This window comes from Scomber scombrus, chromosome 14 (assembly GCF_963691925.1).
Source record: "Scomber scombrus chromosome 14, fScoSco1.1, whole genome shotgun sequence".
NCBI classification, from domain to species: domain Eukaryota; kingdom Metazoa; phylum Chordata; class Actinopteri; order Scombriformes; family Scombridae; genus Scomber; species Scomber scombrus.
The window spans coordinates 29,121,056-29,137,169 of NC_084983.1; the positions used below are offsets into that span (position 1 = coordinate 29,121,056).

General features: G+C 40.7%; 2 protein-coding genes across 3 annotated transcripts; both read left to right on the forward strand.

Annotated features, from left to right (window-relative positions):
- Positions 1–208: 208 nt before the first annotated feature.
- LOC133993618 (odorant receptor 131-2-like) lies at positions 209–1,171 on the forward strand. The gene has a single exon (XM_062432605.1). It carries the CDS (start codon positions 209–211, stop codon positions 1,169–1,171), a length of 963 nt encoding a protein of 320 aa, XP_062288589.1.
- A 3,431-nt stretch (positions 1,172–4,602) lies between these two features.
- trappc14 (trafficking protein particle complex subunit 14) lies at positions 4,603–15,922 on the forward strand. Of its 2 annotated transcripts, XM_062433291.1 has the most exons (14): positions 4,603–4,730; positions 6,540–6,818; positions 8,351–8,685; positions 8,826–8,921; positions 9,617–9,746; positions 10,207–10,293; positions 10,768–10,888; positions 11,181–11,328; positions 11,475–11,557; positions 11,723–11,880; positions 12,511–12,647; positions 13,415–13,493; positions 13,910–14,024; positions 14,813–15,922. In XM_062433291.1, exons 2-14 carry the CDS (start codon positions 6,626–6,628, stop codon positions 14,967–14,969), a joined length of 1,839 nt encoding a protein of 612 aa, XP_062289275.1. In that variant the 5' UTR covers positions 4,603–4,730; positions 6,540–6,625; the 3' UTR covers positions 14,970–15,922. The 2 variants fall into 2 exon arrangements, with proteins under 2 accessions (XP_062289275.1, XP_062289274.1); XM_062433290.1 differs by lacking the exon at positions 4,603–4,730 and having other exon boundaries at positions 6,507–6,818.
- The last annotated feature ends 192 nt before the right edge of the window (positions 15,923–16,114 follow it).

Sequence of the window (16,114 nt, forward strand, 5' to 3'; positions counted from 1 at the left end):
ACTCAATAGACATTTCTGCCTGGTTTTGTGTTTCAAACTGTTCTAAGAGTAAGGACTGTTTAATTGTGCTTCTGTGTAATTGTTGTTTTTCATTGTTTGTTTTCTTTTGTTTTTTGAGATCTTAAATTTGCTTTCCAGTTAGTCAAATTTACTGTGTAACAGGTTGAAACTCTCATTTTCACAGGGATCCCGTAAATGCCTCTCTAATATGTCATTTGCAATTCGATCTCAGACCAACATCACTGTTGGACTGCAGTACCGGGGAGTACTGGAACTTGTGTTGTTTTCTGCTCCAATTACAGTGCCATGCTGTGTGTTTCTCTTCATTAATGGGATCATGCTGTTCACTTTGAGGAGTAAATCTGTGTTTAGAGAGACCTCCCGTTACATTCTTCTATATAACTTACTTTTTGCAGACACTGTACAGATGTCACTAGCCCAGTTACTGTATCTTCTGTCTGCTTGTAGAGTATGGCTGACTTATCCTGTATGTGGTGTTATTGCCATGCTTACTGAGCTTACAAATGATATCTCTCCTCTCACACTGGTAGTGATGTCTCTGGAGAGATATGTAGCTGTGTGCTACCCACTGAGGCACGCTACCATCATCACCATCAGAAACACAGGGGTAGCTATCATTGCAGTTTGGGCTTTCAGTTCACTAAATGTTCTCATTCAAGTTGTTTTGCTGTTAGAGTTCCCATTTGAGGACCTGGAGAGCCTGCAGATGAAAGACTTTTGTACTGACATAGCTATGTTTCTTGGCCCGATGTCTGATCATTATGACAAGGCCTACACTTGTTTCCTGTTTCTATCAGCTGGTGTGACAATAACTTGCTCCTATATTGGAGTGATGATAGCCGCCAGGTCGGCCTCCACAAACAAAGCTTCAGCCCATAAGACTCGTACCACACTGCTGCTGCATCTGGTGCAGCTATGCCTCAGTCTCCTGTCAACTGTAAATGACCCACTGATTATTGCCATCTCCAAAATCGTAGACAGAGTATCAATTTTGCGTATCCAGAGTATTCTTTATGTGTGTATTATCCTTCTCCCAAGATGTCTGAGTGCTCTAATCTATGGCATCAGAGACCAGACCATCAGACCCATCCTCATGTACCATCTGTGCTGTCGATTGAAACTGCCAAGGCTGGGGTCTCAGCCTAGGTGACAGGGAATTATATTATATTATTATTGTACTATTTAAAACATAGAATTGGAATAAAATAATGTAGTATTGCAAAATTACTTCAAAACATTTCTGAATTATCTATATTCTGCACATACTTTATTTGAGTTCATTGTTTTTAAATAGTTGGCAGTTACAATATGCAGAAGTTATTTTTATTATTTGTATATATTGCAAAAGCTTAAAGTCCCCCTCCAGTCAAAGATGTGTTGCTCTTCTTGTTCCTTTAGTTGGATATTTGAGCTTTTCTGTGCAGAACGATGTATGTGCAGTTTGTTTTCATTTTCATCTGCTGAAAGTTTCTCTGTGCTCTAAGTATAAATAAATATGAGTTTTAAAAGTGTCAACTTTGAGCAAGATTTGTGACATGACAACTGGTTTAAAGCCAATTGTGGTCCATTATGCAACTTACAAAAATGTGATGTGGGAACTTGATCACTGACATTTTGTGTCCAGCAGGAAAACTTTTGAAATTCAATATGTTTGCATATTCGTATTCAATAGAACTAAAGAAGTACATTTCATTTTATATATACTGTATATATTTACTGTCTTTTATTTTTTAATTGTACATTTTATTTATATTTTTATATCACCTGTCTTTTTTGGAATTGCATATTTCTCCTCGTATGGGTTCTTGTGTTTTGTCTTGCCTTCATATTTTTATTGTTATGCATAACAACACCAAGATAAATTCCCTGAACTTGCAAACCTAACTGGCAGTAAACTTTTTTCTGATTCTGATTCTGATTTGAATGATTTCTTGAACAAAGCAACTCCAAAAAAACACATCAGGCACAAATTACTATTCAAAACAACTTATTATTCTATGCATTAATATGTGTGGAAGAAATCTTTAGAGAAATGCAGGTATTTTATTGATGAAATGTTAAACTATTGTAGATATACTGTCTATCAAAACTTCAGTTAGGGTGGTAACTAAGATACTAGATATTAGTCATTATTATTTCATACCATATCATAATACATGTGATTCTGCATGTTGGGAGAGTGAAGTGAAAGGTCAATCAATATAAAACAAATTCTAAGCTGAATCTAAATTTTAAAGGAACATTCAAGAAATAAGATGAATTTTGATTTTGGTTTGGTTGTTGTGTGAGCTTGGCACACAGCAGCACTCAAATGATGAACCAGTTATTTTTTTAACAGTTTCAATACTTTTTCCTCCATGAACAGCTATAATATAACAGCAGAAAATATTTTTAGAAGAAACATATTTTTAACATAAAACGTGTCTTTTAAAAAATAATAATATTTTGTTGGCATAGACGCCTTTATTTATCAGTAGACTGACAGGAAACATGAGAGAGAGAGGGGGATGTGACATGCAGCAAAGGACCTCCGATCGAACCGGGGTCGGCTGAGTACATGACATGCGCTCCAACCACTCGACCACCTGCGCACCAAACATGTCATTTTTAACATAAAACAAACAGAACCACTCTGCTGCTCATCAGATCTTCACAATCCCTTCCAATGAAAGAATACCTTTGCTCTAGAGAATAGAGGATGCCGGTCATTGTGACTGTGTTAATTATGTTGATTGAAAACAGCATCAAACTGTGCATTTGCAACTTGATCTTGCAAACTTAATATTAAACCTCATTTTAAGTGTCACATGCAAGGATTTACGTCCTCATTATGTTATTTTGGAAACTTGGGGAACATTCCTATGAAACCCCAGTATTCATGTAAGATGTTATGACCCATCCGTGGGTATCTGGCTGTCTCCTCCAAGAATCATCACAATATTGTTGTGGAGGGGTTTGCACATTCTTGTGACCCTGGGAGCTGTATTGCTGGGGCATTAGCCCCTGGTAGGGTCTCCCAAGGCAAATCTGTCCCAGGTGAGAGACTAAGAATGATTCATCGACCCCAAACAAGCGACATTTCAAGCATGTGGGAACCTCACCCAGAGGAGCGAGGTCAGAGATCGGGAGAGCAGTCTCTTGGGGCCAGGTCTGGGGGGGCAGCTTTCCGGCAGGTGTCTGGTGGCCGGGCTTTTACCTATGGGGCCTGGTCGGGCATGGCCTGAAGAAATTACATGGAGCCACCACACTTTAAGCCCACCACATGCAGGGATAAAATCTGGGGTCAGGTGCATTGCCAGATGCAGGCAGGGGCATAGGCCTGGATGTGCTGATCCTGGGCATCATAAACTAGTTCTAGGGACATAGAATGTTACCTTGCTGATGGGGAAGGAGCTGGAGCTAGTGCAAGAGGTTGAGCGGTACAAACTAGATATAGTTGGGCTGACCTCTACACACAGCACCAGTTTTGGAACCAAACTCCTGACGAGTGGCTGGACTCTCTTCTTTTCCAGAATTGCCCAGGCAGGCATGGGGGATACTCACCAGTCTCAGTCCCTCACCAGTCCCTGGTTGAGCATAGTGGTGTTGGAGTTCTACCCATAAGATGAGAGGGTCGCCTCTTTGTGACTTTGTGTTGCTGAGAGGCAAAGGTGGACAGGGTGTGGCCTGGCAAGTCTGTTGGGGGACTTCCACACACACATGGGCAGTAACGGAGAAACCTGTAGGAATGGCCTGCCCAATCTGAACCCAAGAGCTGCATTGTTGTTGGACCTCTGCACTAGCCATGAATTGGCCATAACAAACACCATGCTCGAGCATAAGGATGTTCATAAGTTTACCTGGTACCTGAACACCTTAGGCCAAAGATCGATGATCGATTTTGTAGATTTTATAAACTGGGACACTATTTTTTTAGGCTTAGAAATACTGTGCATACCCATATTTGGTCATTTAATTTTGTCAGCCTACATGTTGTTTTGCTTTCTGCATCAGATTGTTTAAAAAAATGTGTAGCCTTTATGTTCATGTTAAACAATATAACTTACACCGTTTGCATATACTAGTTAGCTTTAGAATAACTGAATAGAAAAAGTTGTCCCACATTAGTCAGTGTCCCACATTACCCTAATCAACCTTACTTTTCAGAGCCTGTACTTTCTTACTTTTACTTGAGTAAAGGAGTTGAATCAGTACTTTTACTTTTGCCAGAGTCTCTTTCTACACAAGTATCTGTACTTCTACTTAAGTACAGAATGTGAGCGCTTTTGCCTCCTCTGATTGGGAGATTGTACATTGTTGTTAGTTTGTGGTGTCTGGATTTAGATCGGAGTGAGGCATCTGCTCTAGTGTTTAGTATCTCTGCTCCGAAACGGAAACAGGAAGTGTGGCGTTTGTTTGTTGTCGCTGTGCTTCCATTTGTCGTCTTCACACGTTTAGTTTCACACTGTGTTATTCTCTCTGTCGGCTCTGTCTGTGTCTCAGTCGCTGGTTGAAGCCGCTGAGCTGCAGCTCTCTGCAGTGACTGACTGTCATTCAGAGCGTGAGAGCGTCCTGCAGCTGTGTGTCGGTGTGTGACGCTGCAGCGGGAAGTTTGAAAGAAGATAAAAGTGAATAATGTGTGTGGAAAGTGACAGAGTTAGAGGCCAGGACTGCACCTCTCTGATCAGGGAGTCTGCTGAATGCAACACCGGGAGGAAGACGTGTTAAAGGTGCGGTGCTTTATTACCTGTGTGTGTGTGTGTGTGTGTGTGTGTGTGTGTGTGTGTGTGTGTGTGTGTGTGTGTGTGTGTGTGTGTGTGTGTGTGTGTGTGTGTCTAGTGGCTTGGTGGTTTGTTCCTCCTTTCTCTTTCTCTTGTGTTGTACTTTTATTTTGCCTTTTGTTGCTGTGCACTCCCTTTATTTTAATTGTGTCTGTGCATGTCACTCTGTGCATTTTAAGGTAAAGCACATTTAGGTTACCTGCAATGCAACATGCTTTATGCAGTACATGAAATGGCCTTACCTAACCTGCTTTACCTTAAGGCCATTTCATGTACTGTAAGATATTCAGTTATTAGTCCCACAGTGGGGAAATTTACATTATTGCAGCAGCAAAATGGACAGTAAAAAATAGAAGACAATAGAAATAATAAAGATTATTAACAATAGTGGTAAAAAGAAATATAGTAAAATAATATTAGTAACATTATATACAAGAGTAATATTTGTGTTGAGTGATAATATACTTGAGTTTATTATTCTTGTTGCAAAGATTTTAAAGAGAAAAAAATGGGTCAGCGTAGTTTTCATTACAATAGCAACATAAAAATAGACTTTTCTGATATGTATAATGTCCCCTTTCCTAAATAGGGTTATTCATTTGCTTTTTAATTATGAATAAATAAAATATTCTGTGTAAACTATCCATTTCAAAGAAACTCCATTTGCACATATATTTTTTTCAATTTTTAGAAAACAGTGATATTTGGATGCCATTTTTTATTTGCATTTTATTGCCAGTGACCATATATATTCTGTACATGTAATATTACATCAATATCAGATTTTTTTTCTTCCATAATATTGGTTTCGGCCCCAAAAACCCAGTAAGGGTCGGGCTTTAAAGTTCAATGTGATGCTCACTGACTGATTCAGACCAGGGTTATTATAGTTAACTAAAACTAAAACTAGCAGTGAAATAAACATTTTAAAACAGAGTTTTGTAAAAAAAAAAAAAAAAAAAAAAAAAAACTGAATAAAAACTAAAATGAACAAAGCAAAACTAACTAAAACTAAAGTGAATAGCAGATAAAATCAGATAGTTTTCATTTTCTTTTCATTTTCTCCATTGTGACTGTATTGTGTTCAGTGTGACTTGTTGAGATAACAGGCTAGTACCAGTAGGGAGAACACAAACACAGCTCATTTGACCTCAGTGTCAGCATTATTTTATCCTTTACAGCTTCTACTAATCAAGGCTTTCCTCCTAATACCTGAAACACTAAAAACTAAGACTAAAACTACATCATCACTTTGTTAAACTAATTAAAACAAAACAAAAACTGAAAAATTAAATAAAAAATAAAAAAGCAAACTGAAAAATTAAATAAAAATAAAAACTAATGAAAATTTCACAACTATAATAACCCTGATTCAGATCCACTTGTGTGTCAGTACCGTCATTTGGCCGCCTGGGGTCGTAGTTTCCCCCTCTCTCCGGGCTGTGTATCAGCCCTGTGTCAGTACCGTCATTTGGCCGCCTGGGGTCGTAGTTTCCCCCTCTCTCCGGGCTGTGTAACCAGCTCTGTGTCAGTACCCTCATTTGGCCGCCTGGGGTCGTAGTTTCCCCCTCTCTCTCCGGGCTGTGTAACCAGCTCTGTGTCAGTACCCTCATTTGGCCGCCTGGGGTCGTAGTTTCCCCCTCTCTCCGGGCTGTGTAACCAGCTCTGTGTCAGTACCCTCATTTGGCCGCCTGGGGTCGTAGTTTCCCCCTCTCTCTGGGCTGTGTAACCAAACAATGCCCTGCTCTCATTCGACAGTGAGAACAGGAAGTGTGCTGGATGCTCGGTGCCTGTGTGTGGACGCTGCTCCTGCTCGGCTCCTGCAGCCTCCTCCTGTCGTCGTCATGGTGCAGATGATGGAGTCTCAGTGCGAGTATTTCATGTATTTCCCGGCGGTGCCCATCACGGACCTGTCGGACCCGGCCCGGTACCGGACTCTGCCCCGCAGGAGCCACCTCTACCTGGGGGAGACCGTCCGCTTCCTCCTGGTGCTGCGATGCAAGGACGCGGGGGGGACGCCGACCGAGCACGGCCCCGGTAAGCGAGGGGGGGGGGGGTGCACCCATCCCACCGGCAAATGAAAGGGAGGAGGGGAGGAAGTGAAAGCTTTATTGTGTTATATGCACGCTGATATTTTTAACATGGAGGGGAAACGAGTGCAGGGCGGATCATATACAGCACAAAGATAATTACACAAACATTACATATACAGCATTTTTCATTATACAGCATGCTCGCTGTAACACACCAGACTCAGCATTCATACATATGTCAATAAAGCTCTGATACATCACGTGACCTACAAGATTCAACACGCATTCATATTTATTTTTTAAATGATGCAACACTAAATATAATATCAGTTATGTATAATTACAGCATTAGACACACACTGAGGTGCAGGCTGACATCCTTAAATAATATATTTATTATAGGAAAAGATGCAGGTGGTGTAACACCAGAGAAGTAGGGGAGACCGGGGGTCAGCTGCACCACAGTCAGTTCCTACAATTATAAAACAAGCTAGACTCTGCACATGCTCTGTAGGCTTCTGTGGAAAAGCAGCAGCTCCAAAACAAAACCGTTTTAGAGATAAACATGTGCAGTAGTTTTCTTCTGCTGTATAAAGCTGGGGTGTCAAACATACGGCCCGTGGGCCTGAGCCGGCCTGGATTACTTTGCAAAGTATGAAAATTGCAGAAAGATTTTTTTCCTGCTGCTTTTCCACCCTAACCAGAATACAATTGTCTGAAAATACACCCAATTGTCATATTTAAACCATTCATACATTGAACATGCAAAATGCTTTCAATTATACTAAAGTTATAATATATGTTATATTATATGTAGGTTATTATGCAGTGGTTTTACTTGTCTGGCCCACTTGAGATCAAACTGGCCTGTATGCGGCCTTTGAATTAAAATTAGTTTGACACTCCTGGTCTAAAGTTTAGATAACTGCAAATTTAAACTGGCATTAATTTTAATTATTGGTTAAAAATGAGCATAAGAGATTTTATCATGGCTAAAAGATCAGGGGCAACTGTAACAATCTGACTTTTTGCATTGATGTCATATTATAGTCTTTTCTTTATTTGTAAAAAATATAATCGTATTATTTATACATGTCTTTTATTTAAAAAGATGATTAGTGTATTTCAAGTAGAGTTAGGAAGGAAAAGGTAAACATTGTAACCTCCAGCCTTCCCTAAGATAAAAGTGAGTCCATACTGCAGCAGAAATGTATATATTTATAGTTATATTTGAAGTCTTTGTGCAGAACGATTCAGGCTGAGGGAGAAAGTGACAGAACAGATTATTTATTTTAGTGGGAAACAAAAACCAGAAGTATTCACAGAGGTGTCAGTAACTCAGAAATCAACATTAAACAGAGAATACGGGACCATCACAGGGTTAAAACACCTGCAAGAACTGGCTCAGACCAGGTCGGAAACAGCAGAGAGTTATTAGTGTCATATAATATAGTAATGAAATATAATGTAATTTATTAACTAGAGTTTAAGGATGATGATGTCACACATTAACAGGTGACATCACGTCTCTTCCAGCAGGGAGCGGTGACGGCATCGCGGCCGGCTTTGGGACGGAGTCGGCCAGCAGCCGTGCGTGGCGGGAGCTGGCCGGCTCTCTGTGCGCCGTGGCCAGCGTGAGTCCAGGCGAGAGCAGCCGTCACCGGGGCAACCATCACCACGACTACCAGAGCAGCGGGGACGAAGCCAACGAGGACGGCGAGGAGGACTACATCGCTGCGGCGGAGGCGGCCATCGCGGCGCTCGGCAGCAGGGTGGACTCCAGGTGTCGGAGCTTCAGGGACTGCAAACCGCTGCTCATCCACAACTCATCCGGCACGGCGGCGAGGGAGTTCCGCAGGGCGCCTGTTCAGGTACGGCAGTGTTAGTGAATAAAAGACATTTATTTATACTTTTAACAGTAATATTTCTGCATATCTCTGATCTGTATGAGGTCACTGAAACACCATCTGCTGCTCAGTGGGACTCATCAGTGTTTCTGTCTCCACATCAGTCTCCTCTGGACGAGCCGGTGGTGTTGACGGATGAAGTGATCTTTCCTCTCACTGTGTCTCTGGACAAGCTGCCTGTCAGCACCCTGAAAGTAAAGGTCAGGACCAACATGTGTCTGACACCAGATAAAATATATAAAGGAGAACAGACTTAAGTGCATTGAGTTTAAGTATTACGAGATTGATGTAGTATGCAGTATTACAGTAAAAGTACTGCAGTATTATAGTGATGTAGTATGCAGTATTACAGTAAAAGTACTGCAGTATTATGAGTGATGTAGTATGCAGTATTACAGTAAAGTACTGCAGTATTATAGTGATGTAGTATGCAGTATTACAGTAAAAGTACTGCAGTATTATGACTGATGTAGTATGCAGTATTACAGTAAAAGTACTGCAGTATTATGACTGATGTAGTATGCAGTATTACAGTAAAAGTACTGCAGTATTATGAGCGATGTAGTATGCAGTATTACAGTAAAAGTACTGCAGTATTAGGAGCGATGTAGTATGCAGTATTACAGTAAAAGTACTGCAGTATTATGAGCGATGTAGTTGATCATTAGTTCATTTATCAGCATAAATCCCTCTGTTATCTCTGAGAGGATTCACAGACAGGTTTTATATTTAGATCATAACAGTTTATTTTCTAAATTCCTGGAGAATTCACCTGTAAACATGAATCATCTTATTGTCCGTGTGTGTGTGTGTGTGTGTGTGTGTGTGTGTGTGTGTGTGTGTGTGTGTGTGTGTGTGTGTGTGTGTGTGTGTGTGTGTGTGTGTGTGTGTTCAGGTGATGGTCACGGTGTGGAAGAGGGAGGCGGAGAAAGCGGAAGTGCAGGAGCTCGGCTACCTGAGCGTCCTGCAGCAACGAGAGCCGACACACACCTTCAGACACGACCTGAATACATTCAAGGCTCAAGGTAACACACACACCAATAATGCTAAATAAAACATATTTAATAAATATACATATTTATAAAAGAATAAAACGGCAGTAAATCAATCCAAAAACATTATGATTCATTAGGAGTCAAACAAGTGTTTCTCCCCTTGTTAATAAATATGTTCACTGTTCAAACCTAAAAGAAAATTCAACCAAAAGCACCACAGATGTACTTTAATCACATGTACGTCTCTTAATAACAAATCTCTTCATATGAATGGTTCTTACATGAGGACCAGTGTCTGTATCCTGCATGGTTCTGTATATAATATATAAATAATAATATAGTATGTTCATGTAGTCAGTCAAGTGTTTAATTTGTTGAAATAAATGTTACATGTCCCACATAATTTAGTTTGCAGTACAAACCACAAAAAACAGGGAAAAACACAACAAATATCTCCTGATTACGTTGCTAATCTAACTCTCGTCCACAGTGAGCACCACGCTGACCGTCCTGCCGCCTCCCACCCTCCGCTGTAAGCAGATGACCGTCTCTGGGAAGCACCTCGCTGTCCTCAAAGGTAGGAGATCATCCTGCTGTCAGGGTTATTATGGGATTCACAGCAGTCGTTCACACTGTTCAGAGTTTCTGTGGCTGTGTTTGAAGTCTGAGGGCTTAACTCCTTCAACACAGTCCCGAGCTCCCCAATTAGGATATCTGCCAACCCCAACTGGTCGAGGCAGATGGTCGCCCATCTAGAGCCCAGTTGAGGTTTCTTCCAGTCTAAACCTGCTCTATGTGTAAAGTGCCTTGAGGTAAATAAAATATTGATTGATTGATTTACAGCCTTTTTAGCATCAAATTCCCTCTTTGTGTTTCCCTGTTGAGCTGTGGTGGAAGTATAGTAACAAAAAGACTAAAAACACGGTAACGTTGAAACATAGAAGACTTGATTTGACTAATTTGGATGGCTGAAGCTGATGGTAGCATTCAGTGACTCAACATGAACTTGGTCTTAAATCATGACATAATACGATGTGTTTTGTCCTCTCAGTGCTGAACGAGTCATCTCAGGAGGAAGTGAGTATTCGGGATGTTCGTGTTTTACCAAACCTCAACGCTTCGTACCTTCCCATGATGCCCGATGGCTCCGTGCTGCTGGTGGACAACGTGTGGTACGTATGTGTTCATGTCTGACTGGTTAAGTTATGTTATAGTTGATGTGTCATTTTTAAGATGATCATGCTGTTACTGTAGGTTGGTGGTGATGAGTTCATTTAACTTTTATATTATATGACATTATGCTATAAATATCAACTCACAACTTGCATACTTTGTTGTGAGTTGATATTTCTGCGTTGTTTTTTGCTGTCTGAAGCCCTTCCGTCAGTTTATTTCCTGTTAGTCTCCTTTGACTCGTCACATGATGATGACGTCTCTGCTCATTCGTCCTCGTCTCCTTTGCAGCCACCAATCAGGCGAGGTCGGCATGGCGTCTTACTGCAAGGTGGACAGCTTGGCTTGCCGCCTTCCCAGCATGCTCAGCGCTTTGGAGGAGCACGACTTCCTGTTTCAGCTGCACCTTAACGACATGCCGCAGGACGACTCCAACGAGGTCTGTACACGTTTCCGTGGTGGTCTTAAAGGAAGTGTCACAGTGACGTCATCAGCTTGTTGTGTAACGACACTGTGTGAACTTCATATTTCTATAATTGTTTCAGGATTGATTGGTTGTCAGCATGTGTGTTGTTTTATTTTCAGGGGTTAGAGGTTCCCCTGGTCGCTGTGCTGCAGTGGTCAACTCCCAAGATGCCTTTCACCAACTGTATCTACACTCACTACAGGTAAGAACCAAGAGGAACCCTTTCAGCCTGAAAGAAACTCCAAACATGCAAAAAATTACATATAGTACTAGTTAGCCTGCTGTTGTTTGCTAAAAACATTTGAAGGGACAGTTCACCATCTGTTGACATTGACAGAGACACGTCCTTCCTCTCCGTCTGTCTCAGGCTGCCCAGCATCCGTCTGGACCGGCCGCGGTTCGTAATGACGGCCAGCTGCCCGAGCACAGTCAGGGTGAAGGAACACTTCAAGGTAAAATACGTTCTGCTCAACAACCTGCAGGACTTCCTGGCTGTGCGGCTCGTCTGGACTCCAGACAGTCAGTGTGAGTTTATGTTTGTTTTAAGTCAAGTTCATTTTAATGGATTTAAAAGTTTATCTGAAGCTAAGATGAAGCTTCAGTCAAATCTTCATCTTCAGTGTTTTTAGTAGCAAAGTCTTTGTGTTACTATGGTTACACCACAGCTCAACAGGAAACACTAAGAGGGAATCTGATGCTAAAAAGACTGTAAATGTGTCAGATATCATTGATATGACTAACTCACACTGATGAAGCTCAATAGAAGCTGATCAGATACTTTATAATGACTGTGTGGACACACTGTGATACAGTCCTCCATCACTTTACATTGAAAGCACACTTGAAGGAGATCTTTTAATAATCAGTATGAACAGGAGGAATGATTACAGAGAGGAAAACCTCTTTACTGCTCATATGGACACCTGACTGCTGGTTTAAGGCACACTGGAAACACTGGGAACTGTCCTTTTAAATAAGTCTAATCTCTCTCGTAGTTAATTTTAGTTTTAGTTTGTTTAGTGAAATAAGGTCTGATCAAACTACCACATCCTGTTTGTTTTATACACCTGCTCAAAAAACACGTAAACCACAGAGTGAGGAAGGTCCTCAAAAGTCTGTATAACTACAAAGACCTGTGTGTGTGTGTGTGTTCAGATCGCGGTCAGGGCGAGGACACGGCGCTGGCTGCTGTGATCTGTCACACTCCTTTCAGTAACCTTGGTCACTGTCGGAAAGGAAGCACTCTGTCCTTCAGCGTGGCGTTCCAGATCCTCAAACCAGGACTGTACGAGGTACCGGACCTCATTCCACCACATACACCTACAGATGGAGTCAGTCACACACACCTGCCAGTTCTGGGAAATTAACTCTTCTGTTCTTCTGATATAAATATATATAAAGCAGAAGTGTGACATGTTTGTTTACGTGTCAATGTGGTTTATTTTAAATTTAAAGGGTTAAAAAATGAAAATAAACGTATGAATAACTTGCACACATTCTTTTTTTGTGGACCCAGCATCAAATTTCTGCTTTTAATCCATTTAGAGAGAATATATTAGAGGATTATGGCAAAAATGTCTAAGTGGTGTAACCATAAAAACTTTGTACCAAATAATTCAACTTGCTTAAAAACAGTAAATAGTCAATAAAACACCATATCAACTAGTTTGGCATGATCTTACATTATAACTTTATATTAAATAAAGCTAATGGAATACAATTGTTCTAAATATTACATTTACTCTGGGTAACCATGGAGACCAGGAAACATTTACATGTTTTAAATGAAGTCATTATTAGTATAAGTCCACTTAAATACACTGTAGGTGATAAAATATGTAATATCTATCATTCTTTTGTGGTTACACCATTTGACATTTTCAGGAGCATTCAGTCTTACTTTTGGTAAAAAATGGTAAAAATGTCATTTCAAATGATATAAAACCAAGAAAAATACTAAATGTACATTTTAACAAACCTGATGCTGCTTTAAATCTAGTTTAACTGATTTATGAATTCATCATCTTACCAACACTGATTTGTCACTTTGTCTCTTCAGCTGAGTCAGCACATGAAGCTGAAGCTGCAGTTCACGGCTTCGGTCTCCAACCCTCCACCTGACGCCCGGCCGTTGTCACGTAAGAATAAACATCACTTTGTTTCTGTTCTTTAATTCACATGTAGAATAAGTAAAGCTGTATGTTTAACTGTCTTTCTGCCAAAGCATTCAGAGCTCACGCTGACCAAACACTGAATTTAGTCTAGTGATATTTCTGATTAAAGTTTATTCTATCATGATGCCCATCTCCTCAGAAACAGCGTTAGTTTTCTACTATGAACTGAAAGGCTCATATTTATCCGAACTTTTTTCAAACTCACAGAACTTTATTGTACTTTCTAGATGAGTTTCTAAAGATTACAAATAGTCCTAAATGTGTCTGAAATTACAAAACATGGAGTGTTAGAATTGAATATTTCCCTGTTTAATCGTCATATAGCTTTAATGAACAGCTTATTGTTTAGTTTGATATTTCACATTCTTTCTGTCGCTCAGGTAAAAACAGCCCGTCCAGCCCGGCGTTTCGAGACCTGCTGGACCGACACCAGGCCAGTCTGGGTCGGTCTCAGTCCTTCTCCCACCAGCAGCCGTCTCGCTCCCACATCATGAGGTACGACACCGTCTCATAACTAAAACGGCCTGTTTCAGACAGAGGCTGAACTGAGTGCCCAGTAAAAGATAAATAAGGAGTTTTAAACTGGAAATCATGCAAAGATATTCCAGTAGAGAGGCAGGATATTAATATAGAGCTGGAGATGTGAAGAATATGGGTTATTTAAAGACAGTGTAAAGTGAATTCAGACATTTTCTTCTGAACACATTAAATAGGTCATAAATGTATTTCTAAAAAAGGTGTATAAAGCATAAACCCGCCCCTGCTGCTGTAGGTATAAATACATTCAGCGCACACTACTACTACAGTCTACAGTTAGCCAGTTAGCTGAGTTAGCCGCTGAGTTAGCTGCCGAGCTAGCAGCCGAGTTAGCCACTGAGTTAGCAGCTGAGTTAGCAGCAGAAAGCTCTAGCGACCTAGCGTCCATGTTTCTGGTAGAGGTGGTGACTTTGATTGACAGGTGACACTTGGTAGGGGGCGGGGCTTCAGCGTTTGGGAGCAGAGAAATAGGCAGACTTTTACACAACTTTGAAGCCTAATTTCATATATTTGGCGATTTTTTTAATCATTCAAATTTGACAGGGTGGTTAACAACACACTTTTCTGTGGTATGTCAAACTCAGAACACATATTTATTCTTACTTTACACGGACTTTAAGAAGTGACAAACTTTGAGTGGCAGATACTGGTTAACAGTGAGGTGCCTGTGTTTAGGGTTAAAGTCTGGATGGGAGATTGTTTGGTTCAAAAGTTTTGATGTGATCATATCTGTGTTTGTGTGTCAGGACGGGCAGCGCCATGGAGCGGCGCGCCATCACCCCCCCGGTTGGCTCTCCAGTCGGTCGGCCGCTCTATCTGCCACCGCAGGACAAAACGCTGCTGTCGCTCGACAAGATCGCCAAGAGAGAGTGTAAAGTCCTGGTGGTGGATCCTGTCTGCTAGAGGGAGGGAGGGAAGGAGGGAGGAGGCAGGAAGAAGAGATGAAAGAAGAAATGTGGAAATGAATGTGAACTTCAAAAACACCTGAAACACTCCAGGATGAGCCTCGTGAGAAGATTACAGGGAGAGGATTTACAGAGCAGATTACACACTGGAGAGGAAGATTATCTCTTCTTCAACTTCTCATCTTTAAATTTCACTGGAACTGAAGCTTCAGACTGGATTAAAAGACTTGAATGAACAAACAGACACTGTACACACTGGTTTAACGTACTGTATTATCACATTTCTGTATTATTTAAAGGTACACTGGAGCTGAGGAAGAACATTTGTTTTCATGAACGTTGCAGAAATAATTACACAGGAAGAGGAAGTTTTTATCTTTGCTAAATTCACCTTTTATTCCAGTGTTATTATCAGGTGGAAATGTGTCTAATATAATGTAATGAAACAACTGACAGAAACACACTTCAGTTATCGTCATCTCACAATCTGAACTGTTTACATCTTTAGTATTGTTAGCCACACTAGCAGCTATCTGTTGGCTCGGACTGAAACGTCTCAACCATTTCATGCATTCTTTTATCATTTTTACTTCTGACATTTACGTTTAATTGTAATAACTTTAATTTCCTGACTTTTCATGTTGCGCCATCATCTGGTCAAATGTTTAACGTGTCCAATATTTCAGTTTTATGACCAAATTTGTGCAAAGCTACTGACATTCCCATCAGCCTCAACTGTAATTTGTGTCCATTGCTCACAGAGCTGCTAGCATGGCTGTAGACTCTTTGTTTTGTTTTTTAAAAAAAGGCATTATTTTTTGTCATTTTATCGTAGTTTTCAGAACCGATGCTGTATTATTTATTAGATGTGTTCATCTTATAAAGGTGTGCCTTTTTGGGAGCGAATGGAGAACCTAAATATACTGCATGTGAGAATTAAGATGTATTTAAAATCACTCCAAATATAATGCAGTTTGAATTCATGCTCTGGAAGTCTTGAGTCATTTATGCTTTCTGGAAACTCCTGAGCGGAATATCTAGTTCTGTTCTAGCATTAGCTGCTGAGGAGCCAAATATTTCTCAGCTTTCTCTCTGGAAATGACACTTTTACCCCTTTTCCACCGAGCTGGAGTCGGTGCTGGT